General features: G+C 41.6%; 1 protein-coding gene across 1 annotated transcript; it reads left to right on the top strand.

The window, feature by feature from the left end:
• Positions 1-23,411, top strand: LOC110906651. Its single transcript, XM_022151753.1, has 6 exons — positions 1-195; positions 5,608-5,842; positions 7,117-7,413; positions 7,534-7,771; positions 8,345-9,107; positions 23,277-23,411. The coding sequence occupies exons 1-6, from the start codon at positions 1-3 to the stop codon at positions 23,409-23,411; spliced, it is 1,863 nt and encodes a 620-aa protein (XP_022007445.1).
• The last annotated feature ends 1,990 nt before the right edge of the window (positions 23,412-25,401 follow it).

Here is a 25,401-nt window from a genome sequence, read left to right as displayed (position 1 = left end):
ATGGATGAAGTTGCTGAAGCAGTGGTTATTGTTGTTGCTGGTGAAATACTGTTGGGAGAAAATTTAGAACCCCTGTTAGAACCACTTTCCGACCCCTGGTCTGAAGAAGAAGAGAAGAAACATGGTGAAAAGGAAGAGAAGGTGACTGATGAGAAAGAGCATGCTTGTGACTGTGCCATGATGGCTGCAGCTAAGGTATCATCTCAGGGTCTTAAAAATCTGTGTTCAGACAAATGCATTATAGCATTTGCTAACATCAAAGAGGTGAATGAAAACCTTTGGGATAGAGTGTTAAATGATGAAGTTAAATTTGAAAAGTCTTTAAAAGAACTGAAAATCAAATTGACTGAAAAAGATAATGAAATCTGCAGTCTCAAACAAGAGCATAGCAAAACCAAGGACCAACTCCAAACAACGATAGAAAAATATCAAATTTGCAAAAAGGAGTTGGAAGCCACCCAAATCACTTGTGATAAATGGGTGGAATCCTGCAAAGGTTATGAAATTATGTTTGAAAAACAGCTTGAAAGTAATGTAAAGTTTGGCATAGGGTTTAGAAAAAATGACCAAGTTGAAAACACTGCTGCAAATCAAGCTGGTTCTGTTGAAATTATACCAACCAACAAGAATGGCCAAGAAGTTAAAATAACTGACAAACTTGGAAACAAAATCACTTTGAAAAGATCTATGGGGTGCTCAACTTTTGAGGAGATTGAGAAATACCAATTCAAACCCACATGGTCTGATGAGTGTGACATTCTTGAAAATTTCAAACCAATGGACTTCACAACCATTGATGGTGTAAAAGCTCCTAAGGCCAAAGTCATTCCTCTTAAGGATATCCCAACAGTGGTTCAAAACTCTGTTGCAAAGGAGTCTAAAAAGAGGAAGAAAAGAGAAAAGATTAAAAACTTGTTTTGTGACTTTTGTGAAAAGAAAAATCATTTGACCAAAGATTATTTTCATTTAAAAGCATATGATCTAAACAAAACAAGTACTGTTGTGCCTTCAAAGAGCTGCACCATCTGTGGGAAATCAAATCATTCCACTCAAGAGTGTGTGTACCTGAAATCCTTTGAGGTCAAAAAGGAAGAGTACAAGTCAAAAACACCAATTTGTGTCAGTTCAAACAGCTGTTACAAAAACAGCTGACCCAAACCTCTGTTAAAAGAGAAGTTCAGGTGACTGATGCACCCCCTGCAAACCAATACCGAAGAGGTAAAGGTCAACCACCATACCAAAGGGTCCCACATGTTCATGAGGTTTACAAAAGCCTTCTAAATCAAGAGTGAACAGGCATCCCTTTGGGTATCAGCAGATGATAGGGCAAGACCCCCAGCAGTGGTTAGAGAAAAACAGTTCCAAAACTGTCCAAACCCCTGAGCTAACCACTGTCCATCCACCTGAACTTAACACAGACACTATTGAGACCCCATCCAAAGCCTTATTGGCTTTGGAGACCCTAATGAACTAACCTTTTACTTGATGTGCAGGGAGCTTCTGCATGCTTAGATAGTCTTTGGTAGGTAGATAGTGGAGGCTCCAGGCACATGACTGGATGTAGAGCCCTACTCAAAGATTTCAAAACTCATGGAGGGGGTGATATATCCTTTGGTAACAATAGTAAAGGGAAGGTTATGGGGTCTGGTACAGTTCAGTCTGGTAATGTTAAGTTTTTGAAATGTCAATCTTATAGACAATCTAAAATGCAACCTCCTTAGTGTCTCACAAATGAGTGATAAGGGCTATGGCTCATTCTTCACTAAGGATTGTTGTAGGATTGTTGGACCAGAAATGGTTAAAAAGATTGAAGAAATAATAAAAATGGAAAAACCCAACTTGTTGCTCAAAGGAGTGGCAATGTCTATGTAGTTGATTTGTCAAAAGAGAGCCCCAGGACTGATGCCTGTCTGTTCTCCACTGCCTCTAACAAAGAGACAAAATTATGGCACATGAGATTGGGGCACACAAACCTCAAGACAATCACTGCTTTGTCAAAACAGGGGTTAGTAAGAGGTCTTCCTCAATAACTGTTCACCTGCCCTGAGCATTGTGTTTCCTGCTTAAAAGGAAAACAACATAAAATCTCATTTAAGTCCATTGAAGAGTCCAAAACAACCAAGTGCCTGCAAATGTTGCACATGGATCTGTTTGGCCCAGTTAAAGTCATGAGTCTTAAAAAGAAAAGATATTGTTTGGTGATTGTAGATGACTTTTCTAGGTTTACATGGACTTATTTCTTACATTCTAAAGATGAGACTGCAGGCATTCTGCAAAACTTTGTAAAACAGCTTGAAAAGCGGTTTGACTTGCCAGTAAAAGTTTTCAGGAGTGACAATGGCACAGAGTTCAGAAATAGAGAGTTGGATGAGTTTTATGTGTCAAAAGGAATTGTAAGGCAGTACAGCATTCCAAGGACACCAGAGCAAAATGTGGTTGTTGAAAGAAAGAACAGGACATTGATTGAGGCTGCCAGAACCATGCTTGCTGATTCAGGTTTGCCATTAAGTTTCTGGGCAGAGGCAGTAAACACTGCTTGCTATGTCCAGAACAGAGTTTTAATCAACCCTAGGCATCAAAAGACTGCATATGAACTGTTGTATAAAATCAAACCACTGATCTCATACTTCAAAGTATTTGGCTGCCCATGCTTTATTTTGAACTTAAAAGACTCAATTTCAAAATTTGCAGCCAAAGTAGACAGTGGATATCATTTGGGATACTCAACCACTGCTAAGGCCTACAAAGTGTTTAACACAAGGACCAAAACAGTGGAAGAGACTTTGAATGTGAAGTTCAGTGAACTTTCTTCAATGAAAATCCCTGCAAATCCTGTAGAATTGTTTGATCTTGATAAATTTACTTTTGAAAATGTTTCTGTCAAGATTAATAGTGCAGGACCATCAGAAACTCCTCCATCAGACAATGGATATGAAGTGATCATTCCACAACAAACCATCAAATCCATTGCCAGAGCAGCAGATGTTTAAAACAGCTGTCAAAGCTCAACCACCGCTACCTCAACAGTTGTTGACCAAAGTAGCCCATTAACTCCTACTTCCACATCATCAAATACTGTTGATAGTCCTCAAACAGTGGATAAAAGTCAACGTGTTTCCACACCAATTCCACTTATTCCTCCACCTCCATTTCAAGACATTGTTGGATGATCAAAGTCACCAACGGTTGTTAGCTCAGATGATTCACATCTGCAGCCCTCACCATTAAATGTCATTGTTCCATACAAAGGAGATCTTATCTTCTTAAAGTCTCATCCACCTGACCAAATCATTGGCAACATCAGTGAAGGGGTGCTCACAAGAAGTCAATCCCAAAACATTTGTCTTTTTGCTGGTTTTCTATCTCTCCATCAGCCAGTCAAGTACCAAGAGGCACTAAAAGAAAACAGCTCGGTAGAGGCCATGCAAGAGGAGCTCCAACAGTTCAGAAGACAACAAGTATGGGAGCTTGTACCACTGCTAGAGGATGTAAGTCCTATTGGCACAAAGTGGGTCTTCAAAAATAAAACTGATGAAAGGGGCATTGTTGTCAAGAATAAAGCAAGGCTACTGGTTCAAGGTTTCAGACAGGAAGAGGGGCATTGATTATGATGAAACTTTTGCCCCTGTAGCATGATTGGAAGCTATTAGACTGTTCCTGGCCTTTGCTGTCAACCACAACATAAAGGTGTTTCAAATGGATATTAAATGTGCATTCCTCTATGGTAAGATTCAAGAAGAGGTTTATGTTTGTCAACCTCCTGGTTTTGAGGATCCATTTAATCTAAATCATGTCTAGAAGCTAAATAAAGTTTTGTATGGCTTGAAACAAGCACCTAGAGCCTGGTATGAAACTCTTTCCACCTTTCTTCTCTCTATTGGTTTCACAAGAGGTAAAATAGACAAAACACTCTTTTTAAAATGGAGAGGGAAAGATTTGATGATTGTCCAGATTTATGGGGATGAAATCATTTTTGGAAGCACATGTTCTAAAATGTGTGAAGAGTTCAGACAACTCATGACAGCCGAGTTTGAGATGAGTGCAATGGGTGAACTCAGTGCTTTCTTGGTCTCCAAGTAAGGCAACTGCAAAATGGTACTTTCATCCATCAAGGCAAATATGCCAAAGAACTTTTAAAGAAATTTGAGATGGATGATTGCAAGCCATATAGTACACCTATTGCAACTACAAAAATAGTCATCTCTGATGAAAAGGATGATTTAGTTGATCAAACTCTTTATAGAAGCATGATTGGGTCTTTATTGTACCTAACTGCATCTAGGCCAGACATCATGTTTGTAACATGTGTTTGTGCAAGATCCCAATCAGCCCCTAGAAAGTCAAACCTTATTGCTGTAAAAAGGATATTCAGATACCTCAAAGGTGCTCCCACACTTGGTATCTGGTATCCAGCTGATGGAAATATCAAGCTTTCAGGTTTCTCAGATAGTGACTTTGCTGGATGTAACACAACAAGGAAGTCCACTTCAGGAGGGTGCCAATTCCTAGGCAGTTGCTTAGTGTCTTGGCAAAGCAAAAAGCAAGCAGCTGTTTCAACATCCACTGCTGAGGCAGAGTATATAGCTGCTGCAAGCTGTACAGCCCAACTGCTTTGGCTTCAAAATCAATTGCTGGATTTTGGTATCACTACCCTAAAGACACCTCTCATGTTGGACAGTCAGGCAGCAGAAAATATCATCAAAAATCCAGTCTCTCATTCAACCACCAAGCACATTGATATCAGACATCATTTTATGAGGGATTGCTATGAAAAAGGTTTGATTTCTCTACACCATGTTCCAACTAAAGATCAGCTGGTAGATGTGCTAACAAAAGCATTAGACACATCCACCTTTGAAAGCTTGATCTCTAGGATTGGCATGCTGAACATGGAATAACAGGCAAACTCCTGTTTTTCTATGAATAAAAGCATTAAAATGTTTTCAGAAAATCAAAAATCCATCCTTAAAAATAGCTAAAAATGAAATTTTCATTAATCCTTAAAAGTCTGCCATAACCACTGTTTTTGGTTCAACATCTGTTTTGTTAAATGTTGTCCACTGCTGAAAGTCAACCTCTGTTCTCTTATTTCCTTGTTAATCACTGTTGATCAAACATCAATATTTTAACCCACTGATAGGCTATCCACTGATAGTTTTAAAGTCACCCACTGTTCTCATTATAACCGTTGTAACCACTGATATTGCTCCATCAGTGGTTTCCTAAAACAACTGTCTTCCATTACTGATCAGGGGTTGGCACGTGGACAGTATATAGCGGTCAGATCTTTGTAACCGCTGCCACATCAGCATTCACTCTTTTCCCTTTATAAAACCCTGATCAAAACCCCAAACAGGGTTTTCACTGTCGAATCGAATTCAAAATTCCTTTCTAAAAGCAGTTACCATCCATTTCTCTCAAATCCTTCATCGTCTTCCTCCTCTCGCAATCATCTTCAAATGACCATGGCCCTTCCATTTAAAACTCCACACAATTACCTGGGTCTACTTAAACCCAGTTATACCCAAACTTTCAACTCTGTCATTGATGCTCTGTCGTCTTCAAAGTACAAAACTTTGTTAACCTGTGATGCTCCGATTTTCATAGACACCCAGCAAGAATTCTGGAAAAAATGCTAAATTGGAAACTAAGGATAAAAAGCCCTTAGCCATCAGTTCTTGTATAAAGGGTGTTCCAGTCAAAATAACACCTCAAACCATTTCAGAGGTATTTGAACTCAATGATCATCAAGGTAAAACATCTTTCCCTAAAACAGAGTATCAAACTGATTTTCTTGAAAGAGGGTATGAAGAGGAAATGAAAAAGGACACTTTACAAAAAGGTAATTTTCCTCCTGCCATGAGGTTTTCGTTTCATACCCTCCTTATGTGTGTTTCTAATAAAACAACTGCTTTCAATGAGATCCCATTGAAGATCCAATATATGGGCTATGCTATACTACGAAAAGAAAATTTCAACTATTCCCAGGAGATCTTCAATTATCTTGTTACAAATGTTAATAAAAAATCATTTTTGTTATTTCCAAGGTTTTTAAGTTACTATTTTAATAAGAAATTTTCCAAGGATAATGCTCATGTACTTATCCAGGGAAATCCTTTTCAAATAAATAGCCTAACCTTTGAAACCTTCACAAGGATATCAAAAACTTCCAAAACACAAACAAAGATTCCTGAGCAGAATTTAGCAGCTACCACTGCTCCTCAGGTATCTGCTGTTGAGCCCACTGCTCAAGGTGATCACAGCAGCAAAACCACTGCTGTGAAACCCACACCTAAAACCACCAAAAGACCAAAACAGAAAAAATCTCAAAAGCCACATATACCCTCTAAAAAGGTAACTATGAAAGATGAGATCCCAGAGATTATACCAGTGACAACACCAAAGTCACCAATAACCACTGCCGCTACTTCCTCACATCATTTGGTTGAAAGATCTCAACCTGAGCCTCAAACTCCTCCTACTTCTTCTCAAAAAGAACAGGTTGTAAGAACAGGGACACCAAATTATGATGCTCTGGAATCACTTGATTCCATCATCCACAGCCCACTGCCCGGGGCAAATTCTCTTTCCACTCCTACCCTCACTGCACAAATTCCACCTACCATATTACCTCTATTGGATGCAGTTGATTTAGCCCAAACACAAATCAGTTCTTCTCAATCACCTATCACTGAGAATATGCCACAACAAGTGACTGAGTCTGGGGTCTCAATCTCTGTTAACCCACCAATAGTTGAGGAGGTTACACTGCAGGAAGTACAAGTACTTCCTGTCAGTAGTTCAAGTGGAGCAACTACTACAAGTGTTGAACCCACTGGTTTACACTTGGGCAGTAGTTTCATAAGTGAGACTCCCTTGAAGGCAATTTCTTCTTAGGGAACCACCCTAACCACTGGTGTCTATCCTGTATTCACCGGTGAGCTTAGAATGGTAACCCCTACTGAAGGAAGAAGTCCCTAGTACCAAGACAAAGGGGCATCAGTGGATGACTTTTTGGACACTTTCCCTAAGTCAACTGCTGATACAACCACTGCCAGTGGGAAATCAGATGATCCCATTAATTTGGGTGATGGTTTAATGTACAAAGAATGACAGAGGGGGTTGATAAACTGGACACATCAGTTGCAGATAGTAAGTCTATGCTGCAACAGTTGTTACAAGCACAAAAGGCAACACCCACTACTGCACCAGCTGCAACATCTACTCCATCATTTGCTCCTACTCCCACTAAGCTTTGGGAATTATTTCAACCTCTGCTTCACAAACAAAGAGAATATGCTGATCAACAACATGAAATTCAATTTCAAAAGATTAGAAATTTAATGGAAGCTAGGTTCATGAATACACAAGCAGACATCAAGGCAATCAAGGCCCACTTGCTGAAAACCGTTGGTTCTGCTCCTCCTCCAATCATTTTTGTGGACAACCCACCTCCTAATGATGCCAAAAAGGGGGAGAAAATGAAGCAGTTAAAGAAAAAGGGATATGAAGATGGTCTGTACATTGAACCAGATAAATCTAGTATGCTTGCAGATCTCCCTAGGCCAGATGGTTCCAAAAAGGTTGATGTAACCTTAAATGCTTTTGCTGATGAAAAAGCAAGGCTGAAAAAGGATATGGAGGCAAAAGGTAAATCAAGGTTTGAGCAGGAGAAGAAAGTTTTTATGGAGATGGAAGAACAGGGTATTTCTGAGCCCAAGGATGATGAAAATCCTAAGCCTAAAAGAAAACAACCCACTAGAAAAGTGAGGTAACCTAAATCCACACCTTCCAGAATCACAAAACATACTCCCCAAACTCCCAAATCTCATCAACCTTTCGAACCAACAGATGTTAAAACATCTGCTGTATCAACAGCTGTTGGTACTTCAGTTGTTTCAACAGATGTTACCCAAACAACTACCACCACTACCACTTCAACACACACTCAATCCACTACCTTACCAAAAATCACATCACCACCAAAAACATCCTCACTACCACCAACACCACCTGCCAAAAAGCAGAAGACATCAGATGACACATCATCTGTTGTAATGACAACAGTGGTTGAAACACCAGTTGTTTCAACAGCTGTTAGTCAGCCACCTACCACTCAAATCACCACCACTCAACCCACCAAAACACCACCAACCTCTCCTAAACCCAAAAGGAGAAGGATAATACTGAATGATGACTCTTCACCACCTCTAACATCTTCACAACCACTGACACTTGTTACCATTCCAAACCCTGTTCCACTTTCTTCAGCACAAGTCTTTAATCCAAACACTGCCATTACTCCTGCAGGAGTCTAGTATCCATTAGACCTTCTAACAGTTAGAAAGGAGATCAAATCCTTCTACTCTGAGGATGATCCTGCTAAAAGGAGTCTGCCATCTCTTCAAGGATATCCTAGGCCAAATAACATAGAAGAATATCTGAAGTTAAAGGCTCAACAAGCAGAGGATATCTCTAAAAGAAATTCACAGGGAAAATCTGACAAGGAGATTCAAAGATACTATCAATACCTGCTCACTCAGGTCAGTACTTTGGAAAGGTTTTCAAAAGATCTTTTTCAGAAATTATCAGAAAGAGATGATGAAAGCCTGAGAAAAGATTACATTAAACATATTATGGCATTCAAGAAATACAAGGGAGAAAAGGCTCAATATAAAGAATGGACCCTTGGTGAACTCAAAGAGGAGTTAGAAAGAATTGAAAAGATGAACAAAGACAAAGTAAAACACACTCCTCCTATTTGGTCAAAGTACAAGAAAAATGTACCAGAAAATACTTTAAAGCTGAAGAGAATGAAACAGGAGTTGATAACAGCTGATTTTGGGTCAAGGAATCAGGTCACAAGATGGTCAGAAGATAAAGTCATAGCCAATTACAAAAAGTTGGAAGAATTGAGAAAGAAAAATCCAAATGTTCCTCAAAAGCCTGATTATCCTGAAGCAGTGGTTCCAGCTAAACCACAAAAGCTACAAATCAGGAGATCCACTACTTCACCTGCTGCTATCCTTTATCAAAGAAGGAAACAAAAGCAGATGGATGTAGAAACAGAAGAAGATATAGCACAAGGGGATTACATTATAAAAATGGTCCTTAAGCAGATGATAGCAGAAAATCTTGAATTGACAAAAGCCTCAAACACTGCCCAACCAGTCATCACCAGGCCACAATCTCCAAGCTCATCAACAATAAAGACTCTCCCAAGAAACCCATTGGATTCAAAAATACTAAAGTGGAAATCTGATAAACAGACCCACGTATTGACATTGCTCAAATCCAATGGTGTAGTGAAACACATATCAAGGGAACAAGCACTTGGGCCGGGTGTTGAAGATCTGCAAGATCTCCTCGAGCTTCCACTGTGCAGGGATGAGGATGATACAAGTTCCATTGACTTTGAATTACAATTCAAAGGTCAAGTCAGGGAATATTTGATGAGGCAATTAAAATCCAAGAATAATGAAGAGTTTTGGCATCATTTGTTCCAGGGGGAGATTGTTGGGATTGAACCCTAGAGAGGAACAGTTGATTAAAGCCAAAACTGGATCAGATCAGTGGATTCAGAATAAGCAGATGTTTATATTCAATCTTTCCCCTTGAAAGTGGCTCTAACATCTGATGGATTCAAAGTACTGTCCTTCCTATCTACTGCTGACCCAAAAGACTGATGAAGACTAAGTGCTGATGTTCAATCAACTGTTATGTCTCAAGTACTGCTGAAGACTAAAGCACTGCTGGAGCCTAAGCAGTGGAATAAAGGATCATTTGTTATGTTTATGCTCTGTATATTGTAATCAGTTGTTTATAATCAGTGGTTGTCATAGGTCAGTAGTTTAGTTTGTTAGGAGGTTAGATGTCACTATCATGGTGACGTTAGCAAAGATGCCACAGTGGTTTGCTTTGTACTATAAATAAAACAGTACCCTGTACTGTTCTATTAGCTCTTTCATCACAAGTCATTCTGTACGAACAAACTGTGTGAGCTCAGGCTGAGGGGGAGATTGTAATACATGCATGCATTTGTAATTGAAGATTGAAATAAATTTAATCATTTGGTTCAATGTTAAACATGTGTGTTGAAAGCAATTCTTCTGTTTGATTGTGTGTGAAAGTTTGTTTCCATTTTAATTCCGCTGCAATTACTTATTCATCTTCATAAATCTCAAACGAAAACACAATCATAAGAAACTCAGATCCTAACACTTAGTGACAAAGCGGAACAACTGGAGATAATAAGTGAGTGAATTACGTTAGCCGGGATTTGATTTGGGCCAAGTGATAGCTTGGAATCATAAGAAACACGAAACAATGAAGTCCAGGGGCTATTGGGTAATTGAATGAAAGTTGAAACTCAGCTAACAAGTGGAGCCATGGCCGTGACGTAGGCTACGGTTGCTTTACGGTTTGATGTGGGAGTTTAAAAGATTGCCAACAAGTCCATACCGTAGCTTACAGTCGCAAAGCGTAGGTTACGGTCAAGCAGAAGTCACCCAACAATAGCTTTCCACTGTAACTTTGGGTGGGAGACCGTAGGTTACGGTGTGTTTCTGGAAAATTTTGCATGTTTAGTCTGTGAAGCATATAAAAGGTTTTTCTATACCTTAATTGAGCGGATCTTTTTGGGAGAGACTTTCTTGGATGAAAATTGGGATCAAAGGGCATAAATTTTGGAGCTTTTCACATCGATTCATATATTCTTCACCAAATCAAAGATCATGATCATGAATTCAATTATTTATCATGCTTTTGACAATCAATTGAACGAGATGAATGCTAATCTCTTAGTGGTTTCCTCCTGGGGGAGGATTCTTGCAAGTTAATGACTTTTATGTGTTTAAACTAATTCGTGAACACGGTAACCTAAGCATTCGATGCTTGTTACCTTTGAATTTGATTGATTAGTTGTAACAATTGATTTTATTTAAACTTTATTTCCAATTCATTCAATTCCCGAGAGTTCTAGTAATCGGGATATATTTGATACGGATTAGGGTTGGTAATTTCAGTTGATTGCTTATATGATAACCTTTCGTTGTTTTACAATCAAAGTAAGTAGTCTTTTGGTAATCGCAACTAGTTAATTGAATTACACAATCATGTTTATGTGATTGTCACGATTAAACACGTAATTAAAGTTTACTTTGAATCCAAAATACGGAGGAGCCATTGTTCTCTCCAGTTGTTACAACTCGTTTTTAGTAATCGTAGTTTAATCAAACAACCAAACAATCCGATTTTACATTTTTGCTAGTAGTTAATAAGTGCTTAATCCATAACACTTTCCACTAGACTCCTTTGGATTCGATACCCTGCTTACCCTAGCTACCTAGGTTAATTAGGTTTTTATATGACACTCACGACAGTCATCAAAATGGTGCCTTTTTCGGGGAGTCGTGTGCAAAGTGTTTTGTTTTGAGTATTTTTAGAAAAATAGTTAAAAAAAACCAAAAATAGTGTTTATTTCTTTTCTTGTTCAGAATTACGCGAGGTTTTCTTGTTGTGATTGTGCAGGTGAATCCATACGTGTATGCATCATACGAGAAACTCTGAAAAAGCTTCACCACTAGCATTTGATCCGGAGATCGAGAGAACCGTTCGGCAAACCCGAGTTTTGCATCAAGAAAACAAAATAATGCAATCACCAACAACCAACTCTCACATAGGGCTGTTAATTTTACACGAATACATGAATACATGACACGAACCTACACGAAGTTAACATGTATCGTGTATGGGCTTAACAGGTATCGTGTACCAAACAGGTAGACACGAGATTACCTGTTAATTTTCGTGTATAAACAGGTTAAATGCCTGCATACCTGTTAATACCCGTTAGTACACGATAAGAAATTAAATTAAATAAAACTCATCAGCCATATGCGTATGGGTTCTTTAATTCCTTTCTATTTTCATTCCTCATTGAATTAAAAAAAATAAAACCCTAAACTCCCTCTGTAACTCTCAGATAGCATGTCGTGTTCATGTTTTTGTTCGTGATAACATGTATTAACAGGTATTTTTCGTGTATAACAGTCGAACAGTCGTGTTAACAGGTATTAACAGGTAATTTTCGTGTATATAGTGTCATGTTCGTGTTTGAAAAAAGGACAAGATAAGTTATCGTGTAGTGTTCATGTATGGGATTTCATGTATCGTGTCTTATCGTGTCGTGTCTTATCGTCTACCGGTATACATGATATGCCAGCCCTACTCTCACACCAATGGAGAGCTCAGGAAACCCAGATAAGCAATCCGCAACACCACTTCCACAAACCCAATTCTCACCAATGCCTACTCAACCTTCACCGAATACCTCTATACCATCTCAACCACTACCTCAATCCAATCAATCCACTCAACCTACTACCACCCAAGTTCCACCAATACCACCACCACCATTCGCCAACCTAGATAACCTACAACCATTCTCAACTCACCCAACATCTTCCTAATACGCGGTCTTCACCCAAACCTCTAATATCCAACATTCTTCACCGTATGTGAGGATTGTTGCTGATGAGAACCCTGTTCCACCAAGCCGAATGCAAACCGCTAACTCATCAACCTCAATTCCTCTACCAACCCAACCTTCACATTACCAACCAGCTCAGCAACAATAGTTTCCCATGTTCGATCAAGGGAATAGCTCGGGGGAGTTCGGTGAAGGATACAACGAATACGAGATATACGAGGGTAATCAAGTTAATAGGCAGGTGATGAATACGGGAAGTTTTGAAAGATACAACACGGGGTATGGGTTTTTAGAAAGAGGAAATCCGGGTACGTCTGGGTACCAACAGCATGTCTATCAATCTGCTCAAGTCAATCAATAGCTGATTAATGCAAGGCCAATAAATGTTCCAGTGTCACCATCAGTGTATCAATTTCCGGTTCAACAAAGGCCACTTCCATGAAATCTGGTTCCACCAGTCAACCAGCCCGAAGGCATCCCAAGAAGATATGATCAGGGACCGGTGAGGGGGATTGAAATCACTTCAAGCCTGTCATTGCTAATAACCTGTGACACCCCGTTGAAACACGCTAGCTTGGCAGTGGCTGCTTCAACTTTCGGGACGAAAGTTCTTAAAACTTGGGGATAATGTGACACTCGAGGTTTTTCCGAACGATCACCTTGTAATATTTTGTGTGTATATAAATATTATTAAATGGAAACGTGATTTTGTGCATGATATGTGATGTATGTATGTAGTATAGATATATTTATGAGAGCCGAAACCACGACCCGAGACCATGACTCGCAACCGGGCGGTTGCGAGTGGGCCGCTCGGTCTCGAGTGGGCCGTTGAGCCGAAACCGGTTGGGCCGAAACCCCCAAGCCCAACTCGTGACCCCTTGTATAAATCCCACCCTTTTCCCCACTTGCTTCATTTTACACACCAACACTTCTTCTAATCTCTCTCACTAGAAAACCCTCTACAAACACCACTTTCCTTCTCCTTGATCTCGGTTCAAGCTTGGAACAAATCGGACAAGACACTCGGTCAAGACCATCACTCGGACACTTCATCTTCTCTCATTTTCTTCCTTTCTTTCGGCTCATCCTCCTTCTTCACAACCGGTTAGTGTTGTTACTATGTGCATAAGATTTATGTATATTGTGTGAACTAGAAGATGGTTAGTTAAAAATTGTTGCACATGATTTTTGGATAACTTGTGAAGTTGGATTATGTGTGTTAAACTTTGTGTATGAAAAATTGCTAAACATGTTTAAAATAACTAGAAATGCTAGTTTACTAGTGTTCATAGCCAAACATATGATGCTTTAAAGTTTCTTGCAAAAATGATGATTGTTAAACATAAGTTTCGGATATATGATGTATGATTTCTTATTTTGCATCATGATCTTGTTGTAAATATGTGATTTTTGGTTCATAAATATATGACTTTGCTAAGGAGAAAACCCTAGAAACTATGAACATTTGATGAACTAGTTGAAGATGGTTTGAAGATTTAAAATGGCAATGTTTGATCCATATTTTAGTAATGGTCAATTTAGGAAAAGTGTTTGTAGAATTCTTATTGGTCATTTCCGGATTTGGGCCTGAATTTCTGGTACAATGTGGACTGTCAAACCTGCATCATCACGTGTACATGAAAGTGACAGATTACGACTCGCAACGACGGCATTACGACTCGAAACCACACGGTTGCGACTCGCAACCAAAGCATGACAAGTCGAAACCTCGAGATTGCGACTCGAGACCACGCCGTTGCGACTCGCAACCAAAACGTGATGACTCGAGACCACGGTTGCGACTCGCAACCATAGCGTGACAAGCCGAAACCACCTGGTTGCGACTCGAGACCAGCTGGTTGCGAGTGGGCTGTTCATTTTGGTTACTGGGCCCATATGTGTTTAACTTGGACTATCTGTTGACTGGATTATGTGTTGCTGTTGACTGCTTAATTACTTAGGCCGGCCCAGTAACCCACTGTTTACTTATATGCTTGATACGTGTTAGTTACGTGCCTATATGTGTTTTACGTGAATGCTTGTACACCGAACCTGACCTATACCGGTAACCATGTTAGGACGTGGTGACCAACGTGATTGACAAGTAACCTAAACCTACCGAGCAACCCAAGGTGAGTTCACAACTTAAAAGCATGCGTCCCGGTGGTTTGGGACACGAGACTAACAACCCTATCCCCTGGTAAAAGGGGATACCATTTACATACCTTCCCTAGTTATTGGGAACAAAACTTACTTTTCCTTCCCGGGTATTGGGAAACCTTTTGGTTAATTACTGTTTATACGGGTTGCAACTAACGGCACTAAACGAAACTCTATCACTCAAGTCCCTACTACAAATACCGATTAGTCGCCGGGTTCAGGCGAGCGGGTTATTAGTTGATAGCGCTATTTAGGTGTTTACCAGCCTCACACCGTGCCCTGGTTTGGGACGGTCGTGAACTAATGTACTCAGAAATCCGTCAATGATGATAGAACATTGACATCGGGGCATCCTGCGGATACGCAACGGTTACCTAGTTTTCGGTATTGGAAAAACAGTTTAGTCGCTAACTTTTGGGGTAGCTCCCCAGGGCATGTATAAACGGATAAATTAACCGGTGAAACAAAGTTTTTGGAAATTAAAACTGGACAACTAGTGAACTCACTCAGCATTATTGTTGACCCCTTACTGCATGCTTTGCAGGTAGCCAGTGACGAAGGAGCTTGCAGCTTGGGGACGTGTAGTGTCTGTTCACCCTTGTGTTGGGTGTTACCTTATTTTGAATCATGAACTTTGTTTTAAACTCCCTTACTTATGCTTCCGCTACTTGTTACTATTTTGAACTTAAAACTTTAAACTCTGGACTTAATATTTGCTAAGTTATGAATAGTAAGTATTACTTTTGTTATCAACTTAAGTTTTCGGTATATTCGGTGGCTGGATCCTGGTCGGTCACGCCCTCGAAGCGGGTGTTATCCGCAGGTGGATTTTGGGGGTGTGACAGATTGGTATCAGAGCCATTGGTTATAGTGAACTTGGTTTTAAAAAGGGGAAAATCTTTTTGGAGAAAACCAGACTATAACCCGTGACTCGCGACGACACTACACTCCAAGTGCAAGGCTCGACACTTTTGACCTCATAGCTCGGACCAGTGTTTACTTGTTTGCTTTATGTTTCCTGTTATACTATACGTACTAGTGTGCCTAAACTAGATAGATACACCTCTCTCTTCTATCTCATTCTCGCTGCACTGCGACATCACACTCATACTGTGTTTTCTGGTTATGAAGACAATGAGTGGACGCGGAAGAGGAAACATTAACATGACGCAGGCTCAGTTCACTAACCTGCTCAACACCGTGGCTGCAGCTTTCGCAGCTCACCCTATAGGTAAGCTCGTTGTTTTAGGATGTATAGATCCTACCGCCACATCGACTTTTCGCCTCTAAACCTATACGCTTCGCTTCTCACGAACAGGTCAGCATGCACCTGCGCAACCACCCGTGTGTACTTTCAAAACTTTCATGGATTGCAAGCCTCTCCCTTTCAACGGCACTGAGGGTGCCATAGGTCTTCTGCATTGGATTGAGAAAATTGAAGCTGTCTTTGCTGTTTGCGAATGTCCCCCTGCAAACTGGGTGAAGTTTGCTACTGCTACGCTTGAAGGAAGCGCGCTTTCTTGGTGGAAGGCGCAGATTCAGATGTTTGGATTGGAAACTGCAAATGCTACCGCATGGGAGGATTTCAAGGATATGATTAAGGATGAATACTGTCACCGGGATGACATCCACAAGCTTGAGAACGAGTACTATGAGCTCAAGATGGTTGGGTCAGAGATTGAGACATACACCAAGCTGTCAAATGACTATGCTGCTCTCTGCCCAAACCTGTCTCGACCAATGTACCGAAGGATCGAACTGTACATCAAGGGTTTGGCTCCAGAAATTCGAAGCCATGTCACTTCAGCCAACCACACTACCATTCAGCCGATTGTTCGACTTGCTCACAAACTTACTGATCAAGCCGTGGAAGAGGGCAGGTTGCCCAAAAGGATCAGTGCTACCGTCGGAATTTCTAGTGACAGCAAGCGTAAGTGGGAAGGAAGTCAAAGCAAGGATGCTAACCCCACTCAGGCCCCAGCGCAGCAAAGGAAAACTGAAAACAACAAAGGCACCCAGCAACAGGGTGGCTACCGGGGAAGCTACCCTAAGTGCAACAAGTGTAACAAGCACCACAATGGGGCATGTAACAAGGGCCAGTGTCAGCGATGCCACAAGATGGGGCACGAAGCCAAGGATTGTCGAAGTCAGTTCCCAGCTAGACAGAATCAGCAACAACCCCAACAGCAACAGCAGCAGGGAAACAACCGGGCATGTTTTAAGTGTGGAGCTGAGGGGCACTTTAAGAAGGATTGTCCTGAACTGAATCAGAACCGCAACAATAATCAGGGAGCTGGGAACAACAATCAGAACAACAATGCTGGGAATGGTGCTAGAGGAAGAGCTTTCGTGATTGGAGCTGGTGAAGCAAGGAATGACCCCAATGTCGTGACGGGTAAGTTCCTACTCGATGATCGTTATGTTTCTGTGTTATTTGATTCCGGTGCCGATGCTAGTTATGTATCCCTACGTATTAGTAAGAAGCTTAAGCGTCCGCTTTCGTTACTAAGTTCTCCTCATATCGTCGAGTTAGCTAATGGTAGAAACATCGAGGCCTCACACGTTGTCAAGGATTGCAAACTAGAGTTGTCTGGTCAGACATTTAGTATCGATCTTTTCCCTGTTACTCTTGGAAGCTTCGACGTCGTTATTGGTATGGATTGGTTATCCAAGCATCGTGCTGAGATCCTCTGTCAAGAGAAAGCAGTTCGTATTCCTCGCCGTTCTGACAAACCCCTCATTGTACAAGGTGGCAAAAGTGGAGAAATCTCCGGCGTTATCTCTTTCTTGAAGGCCCAGAAGTGTTTACGAAAAGGGCACACCGCTATCCTAGCACTTGTCACCAACACGCAGGAAAAGGAAAAGAGGATTGAAGACTTTCCCGTAGTGCGTGACTATCCCGAGGTATTTCCTGAGGAATTACCTGGACTCCCTCCCCATCGTCAGGTCGAATTCCAAATCGAGCTAGCTCCCGGAGCAGTGCCTATAGCACGTGCACCTTATCGACTAGCCCCCGCAGAATTGAAGGAACTCTCGACGCAACTACAAGAACTTTTGGATAAAGGATTTATTCGTCCTAGTTCGTCACCCTGGGGAGCACCGGTACTCTTTGTTAAGAAGAAGGATGGCACGTTCCGGATGTGCATTGACTATCGTGAGTTGAACAAGGTTACCATCAAGAATCGTTACCCTCTCCCTCGAATCGACGACCTATTCGATCAGTTGCAAGGATCAAGCTACTATTCCAAGATTGACCTGCGATCAGGCTACCATCAGTTAAGGGTCCGTAATGAAGATATTTCCAAGACTGCATTCAGAACTCGTTATGGTCATTATGAATTCCTCGTTATGCCCTTTGGAATGACCAACGCGCCTGCGGTATTCATGGATCTCATGAACCGGGTATGCAAACCCTACCTCGACAAGTTCGTGATTGTGTTTATAGACGACATCCTGATCTACTCGAAAAGTCAGGAAGAGCATGAACAGCACCTACGACTTATCCTCGAACTCCTTCGCAATGAGCAACTGTATGCCAAGTTCTCGAAATGTGACTTCTGGCTTCGAGAAGTCCATTTCCTTGGGCACGTGGTTAACAAGGATGGAATCCACGTCGACCCTGCAAAGATCGACTCTATAAAGAATTGGCCTACCCCTAAGACTCCGACTGAAATTCGCCAATTCTTGGGATTGGCAGGTTACTACCGCAGATTCATTCAGGGATTCTCAAAGATTGCACAACCCCTCACTACGCTCACTCAGAAAGGCGTCACCTACAAGTGGAATGAAGCACAGGAATCTGCTTTTCAGAGGCTTAAGGATAACCTCTGCAGTGCTCCTATTCTCTCGTTACCTGAAGGCACTGACGACTTTGTGGTCTACTGCGATGCGTCTATTCATGGGCTCGGTTGCGTGTTGATGCAACGCGAGAAAGTTATTGCTTACGCCTCTCGACAACTTAAGACACATGAAAGGAATTACACAACACACGACTTGGAACTGGGAGCGGTGATATTTGCGCTTAAGATATGGAGACATTACCTGTACGGTACCAAGTGCACCATTTACACCGATCACAGGAGTCTCGAGCATATCTTTAAGCAGAAAGAATTAAACATGCAACAACGCCGATGGGTTGAACTTCTGAATGATTACGAATGCGCCATCAAGTATCATCCGGGCAAGGCCAATGTCGTGGCAGACGCCCTCAGCCGAAAGGACACTATACCACGGCGCGTGCGAGCATTACAACTTACCATCCAGTCTAGTCTCCCTACCCAGATTCAAAATGCTCAGATTGAAGCTCTGAAACCGGAAAACATCAGGGCTGAGTCCCTGCGAGGATCGAGACAGCAACTAGAACAGAAAGAAGACGGCGCCTACTATGTGGCAGGGCGCATTTGGGTCCCACTTTACGGAGATTTACGAGAGCTTGTGATGGACGAAGCTCATAAGTCCCGTTATTCAATACATCCTGGTGCAGATAAGATGTACCACGACGTAAGGACCACTTACTGGTGGCCTGGCATGAAAGCCCACATAGCAGCCTATGTTGGCAAATGTTTGACCTGCGCAAGAGTCAAGATCGAGTATCAGAAACCAGCAGGCCTACTACAGCAACCGGAAATCCCGAAGTGGAAATGGGAGCAGATTTCCATGGATTTTGTTACAGGGCTACCTAGATCCCAACGCGGGAATGATACTATTTGGGTGATAGTAGATCGATTGACTAAGTCTGCACACTTTCTGGCCATTAAGGAAACAGACAAGTTTTCTACCTTAGCAGAAATCTATTTAAAGGAAGTAGTCTCCAGGCACGGGGTGCCAACTTCTATTATTTCCGACCGAGACGCTCGTTTTACTTCCGAGTTGTGGCAAGCTATGCACAAATCCTTTGGCTCACGTTTGGACATGAGCACCGCTTACCACCCGCAAACGGATGGGCAGTCTGAACGCACCATCCAAACCCTGGAAGACATGCTTAGAGCATGTGTGATCGATTTTGGCAAAAACTGGGAGAAGCATCTACCGCTGGTGGAATTCTCCTACAATAACAGCTACCACACAAGCATTCAGGCGGCACCTTTTGAGGCATTGTACGGTCGTAAATGCCGATCACCTCTTTGCTGGGCGGAAGTAGGTGACAGTCAACTCACAGGCCCAGAACTAGTGGTAGACACAACAGAAAAGATTTCACAGATCAGGCAACGCATGGCGGCAGCTCGTGATCGTCAGAAAAGCTACGCCGACAAGCGTAGGAAACCATTAGAATTCCAGGTCGGGGACCGGGTTCTACTTAAAGTCTCACCCTGGAAGGGTGTGGTCCGTTTCGGTAAACGGGGCAAGCTGAATCCACGGTATGTTGGACCATTCGAAATTACCGAGAAAATCGGTAAGGTTGCTTATAGATTAAACCTGCCTGCAGAGCTGAGTGCAGTGCACAACGTTTTTCACGTATCTAACCTAAAGAAGTGTTTGTCGGATGAAACACTTGTAATTCCTTTTAAGGAACTGGCAATTGATGAACAGCTACACTTTACTGAGGAACCAATTGAGATCACGGATCGAGAGATCAAAACCCTCAAACGTAGCCAGATACCCCTTGTGCGAGTTCGTTGGAACTCACGGCGCGGCCCAGAGTTTACCTGGGAGCGGGAGGACCAGATGAAGTCCAAGTATCCCCAGTTATTCCCAAACGAAAACCCCAGCACTGAAGCTACAACCGAATTTCGGGACGAAATTCCAAACTAACGGGGGGATGATGTGACACCCCGTTGAAACACGCTAGCTTGGCAGTGGCTGCTTCAACTTTCGGGACGAAAGTTCTTAAAACTTGGGGATAATGTGACACTCGAGGTTTTTCCGAACGATCACCTTGTAATATTTTGTGTGTATATAAATATTATTAAATGGAAACGTGATTTTGTGCATGATATGTGATGTATGTATGTAGTATAGATATATTTATGAGAGCCGAAACCACGACCCGAGACCATGACTCGCAACCGGGCGGTTGCGAGTGGGCCGCTCGGTCTCGAGTGGGCCGTTGAGCCGAAACCGGTTGGGCCGAAACCCCCAAGCCCAACTCGTGACCCCTTGTATAAATCCCACCCTTTTCCCCACTTGCTTCATTTTACACACCAACACTTCTTCTAATCTCTCTCACTAGAAAACCCTCTACAAACACCACTTTCCTTCTCCTTGATCTCGGTTCAAGCTTGGAACAAATCGGACAAGACACTCGGTCAAGACCATCACTCGGACACTTCATCTTCTCTCATTTTCTTCCTTTCTTTCGGCTCATCCTCCTTCTTCACAACCGGTTAGTGTTGTTACTATGTGCATAAGATTTATGTATATTGTGTGAACTAGAAGATGGTTAGTTAAAAATTGTTGCACATGATTTTTGGATAACTTGTGAAGTTGGATTATGTGTGTTAAACTTTGTGTATGAAAAATTGCTAAACATGTTTAAAATAACTAGAAATGCTAGTTTACTAGTGTTCATAGCCAAACATATGATGCTTTAAAGTTTCTTGCAAAAATGATGATTGTTAAACATAAGTTTCGGATATATGATGTATGATTTCTTATTTTGCATCATGATCTTGTTGTAAATATGTGATTTTTGGTTCATAAATATATGACTTTGCTAAGGAGAAAACCCTAGAAACTATGAACATTTGATGAACTAGTTGAAGATGGTTTGAAGATTTAAAATGGCAATGTTTGATCCATATTTTAGTAATGGTCAATTTAGGAAAAGTGTTTGTAGAATTCTTATTGGTCATTTCCGGATTTGGGCCTGAATTTCTGGTACAATGTGGACTGTCAAACCTGCATCATCACGTGTACATGAAAGTGACAGATTACGACTCGCAACGACGGCATTACGACTCGAAACCACACGGTTGCGACTCGCAACCAAAGCATGACAAGTCGAAACCTCGAGATTGCGACTCGAGACCACGCCGTTGCGACTCGCAACCAAAACGTGATGACTCGAGACCACGGTTGCGACTCGCAACCATAGCGTGACAAGCCGAAACCACCTGGTTGCGACTCGAGACCAGCTGGTTGCGAGTGGGCTGTTCATTTTGGTTACTGGGCCCATATGTGTTTAACTTGGACTATCTGTTGACTGGATTATGTGTTGCTGTTGACTGCTTAATTACTTAGGCCGGCCCAGTAACCCACTATTTACTTATATGCTTGATACGTGTTAGTTACGTGCCTATATGTGTTTTACGTGAATGCTTGTACACCGAACCTGACCTATACCGGTAACCATGTTAGGACGTGGTGACCAACGTGATTGACAAGTAACCTAAACCTACCGAGCAACCCAAGGTGAGTTCACAACTTAAAAGCATGCGTCCCGGTGGTTTGGGACACGAGACTAACAACCCTATCCCCTGGTAAAAGGGGATACCATTTACATACCTTCCCTAGTTATTGGGAACAAAACTTACTTTTCCTTCCCGGGTATTGGGAAACCTTTTGGTTAATTACTGTTTATACGGGTTGCAACTAACGGCACTAAACGAAACTCTATCACTCAAGTCCCTACTACAAATACCGATTAGTCGCCGGGTTCAGGCGAGCGGGTTATTAGTTGATAGCGCTATTTAGGTGTTTACCAGCCTCACACCGTGCCCTGGTTTGGGACGGTCGTGAACTAATGTACTCAGAAATCCGTCAATGATGATAGAACATTGACATCGGGGCATCCTGCGGATACGCAACGGTTACCTAGTTTTCGGTATTGGAAAAACAGTTTAGTCGCTAACTTTTGGGGTAGCTCCCCAGGGCATGTATAAACGGATAAATTAACCGGTGAAACAAAGTTTTTGGAAATTAAAACTGGACAACTAGTGAACTCACTCAGCATTATTGTTGACCCCTTACTGCATGCTTTGCAGGTAGCCAGTGACGAAGGAGCTTGCAGCTTGGGGACGTGTAGTGTCTGTTCACCCTTGTGTTGGGTGTTACCTTATTTTGAATCATGAACTTTGTTTTAAACTCCCTTACTTATGCTTCCGCTACTTGTTACTATTTTGAACTTAAAACTTTAAACTCTGGACTTAATATTTGCTAAGTTATGAATAGTAAGTATTACTTTTGTTATCAACTTAAGTTTTCGGTATATTCGGTGGCTGGATCCTGGTCGGTCACGCCCTCGAAGCGGGTGTTATCCGCAGGTGGATTTTGGGGGTGTGACATAACCCTTCACCGACAGTCATACCTCAATTACAAGGTCGATCATTTGAGGTAAGAGCACAATCGATTCAGAGTTTGCCCAAGTATCACGGGTTGGCCACAGAGGAGCCGTATCTTCATATCGCTGCTTACAATGCTCACTGCAACACTATCGGGGGTCAAGGGTTTACACCTGATGATGTGAAATTGGTGTTATTCCAATTCACATTAGAAGACAAGGCATAACAATGGTTTCATACATTGCCTTCGGCATCTATCTTCACATGACTTGACATGCAGCAGCTATTTTTGGATGAATTCTATACGCCGCAAAGGACCAGTGATGCTCGTAAGGACATTTTTCCAACAACAACCAGGTGAGTTATTTCATGAAGGTTTCAACCGATTCAAGATGTTGTTGCAGAACTGCCCAGATCATGGCGTACAAATGTGGGAGTTACTTAATGCCTTCCACGAGGGGTTGATACCAGAGGATGCTCGTGATCTCAGCTCTATATCGAATGGCACATTCGGTACAAATTATGAGCATATAGACTGAGACTATTTAGAGAAAATGGCAACTACTTCAAAAAGGAAAGCTCAATCTTCGCGAAGAGGTCGGCATGTAGTGGTAAGGGCAATAGAGAATACACCGGAGGTAGGGGCAGTTCCCCATCTGTGGCCATTGTGGAGATCTAGGGCACATAGCTGATCAGTGCCCTAGCATTGTAGGCATATATGATGAGGTGAATATGGTGCAAGGAAATGGGAAAGGGTATTCGGGTTTCCAAGGTAATAACAAATCGTTTCAGCCCTGTAATCAGACAAATTATCAAAGGGGCAACAATTTTGGTTATCAAAGAAGCTACCAACAAGGTAATGGTCCGGGTAATAATGAGATCATGGAAATGCTGAAGGCCATGCAGCAAGATTTGCAGAAGAGGAACCAGTTGGATGAAGCGAGAAGACAAAAGGATGAGATTAGAGACAAGTCCATCTAATCGTGGACAACACAAATGGGACAGTTAGCTAGTGAGGTAGCTAGCTTGAAGCAGCAGAACGGGAAGCTGCCAAGTGATACTCAAACCAACCCTAAGAGTATGAAGAATATACCAATCAGTGGGGTAAGCTTCGTTCCTAAAGGTGATTTAAATGATAAATCTTTAACTTCTTCTGTTTCTCAAGTGATTGTAGGTGTGACTGAAACAAGTGAGGGAATAAGTGGAATTGATACAGGAGAACTGGTAATCCCAATTCGAGTTGGTAAATTCAAGATTCATGTAAGACCCTATAAGTGTTTTGACCCAAAACGACGCAGCGGAAAATGAACCGTAAAATTTCTTTCTTTTAGTTGCTCTAACATACTTGAAAACCGTTTAAAAACGACTTCTTTAAAATAAGTACATCATTCATCCTTAGTTAATGTAACCCTTATAACATATGAATACAAACCACGTGACCGCTTTTCCGTACAATCCATGATCTTCAACTCGATCCTCGTCCACTCGTCCCTCATTATGATAATGATGATTCGAATAACCTGCAGTCACCATATATAACTAACACATTAGTAAATGGTGACACCATACATAATTTAATGGATATAAACAATCAGTAACCACGTAGCAATCTATATCTGTATACTACTCCATTATGATGTTCTTCCGAATTCGTTCTTTACCCCGGGCCTCCATTCTCAAAGAGCCCAACACTTACATACCTGCACTTTCATTTCATTCTCATAGACAACTCAGTTAGTATCGTCAATACTCGTATATATATTAACACCGTACATACCTTCATACGAATCTCACTCATTTGAAAACATTAGGTTTATTAGCATTCATGCATCTTATCTAACCTTGACTCCTTAAAAGATAATAGTCCTACTTAATACATGCATAAGTATTAACAATCTTAACCACAAACATATATACACATATATAAGTCTCGTACACACTAGTCTACGTACATACTCATTTCTATTCATGTTTACCCATGGTTTCCATTTACTAACATGCAATTAAATCCATACATACAAGGCTTACATACTTATTTTATTCCCACATGTACTTGCCCAAACGCTCCCTTTTTACCCGCACCGCATAAACACTCTTTAATGAGTTTGGTGTGCATTTTAGAAACTTTAAAAAAATGAGTTATATACTCACCCATACTTCACAAAAACTATTTGGTAAGGTTGGGGTACGTTATGGAAGTTTAATGGGACTTAGGAATGGGATTACAGTGTCCGGGATCGAAGAAAACGAAGAAACGGGGCTGTCGGCGTCGGCTGGGGCATAGACAGCAAGATAGGGCATCAGCTAACTGCTGCCCAGCGTCGGGGACGCCGCTACCAGCGTCTGGGACGCCGCCCCTGCAGCACCGACGCCTGAATTTTGTTCTTTTCGCTGTTTCGACCCTCGTTCGCGCATCCCGAACTTCCCAAATCATAAAATAACATTATTCCAAACCCCAATCATTCTAAGACTTAATCCCATGTCCCCATAATCAAATCTATACTTTTATCATACTTTCTTAATTTTGAC

This window comes from Helianthus annuus, chromosome 14 (assembly GCF_002127325.2).
Source record: "Helianthus annuus cultivar XRQ/B chromosome 14, HanXRQr2.0-SUNRISE, whole genome shotgun sequence".
Lineage (NCBI taxonomy): Eukaryota > Viridiplantae > Streptophyta > Magnoliopsida > Asterales > Asteraceae > Helianthus > Helianthus annuus.
This window is presented reverse-complemented; position numbering and strand designations above follow the sequence as displayed.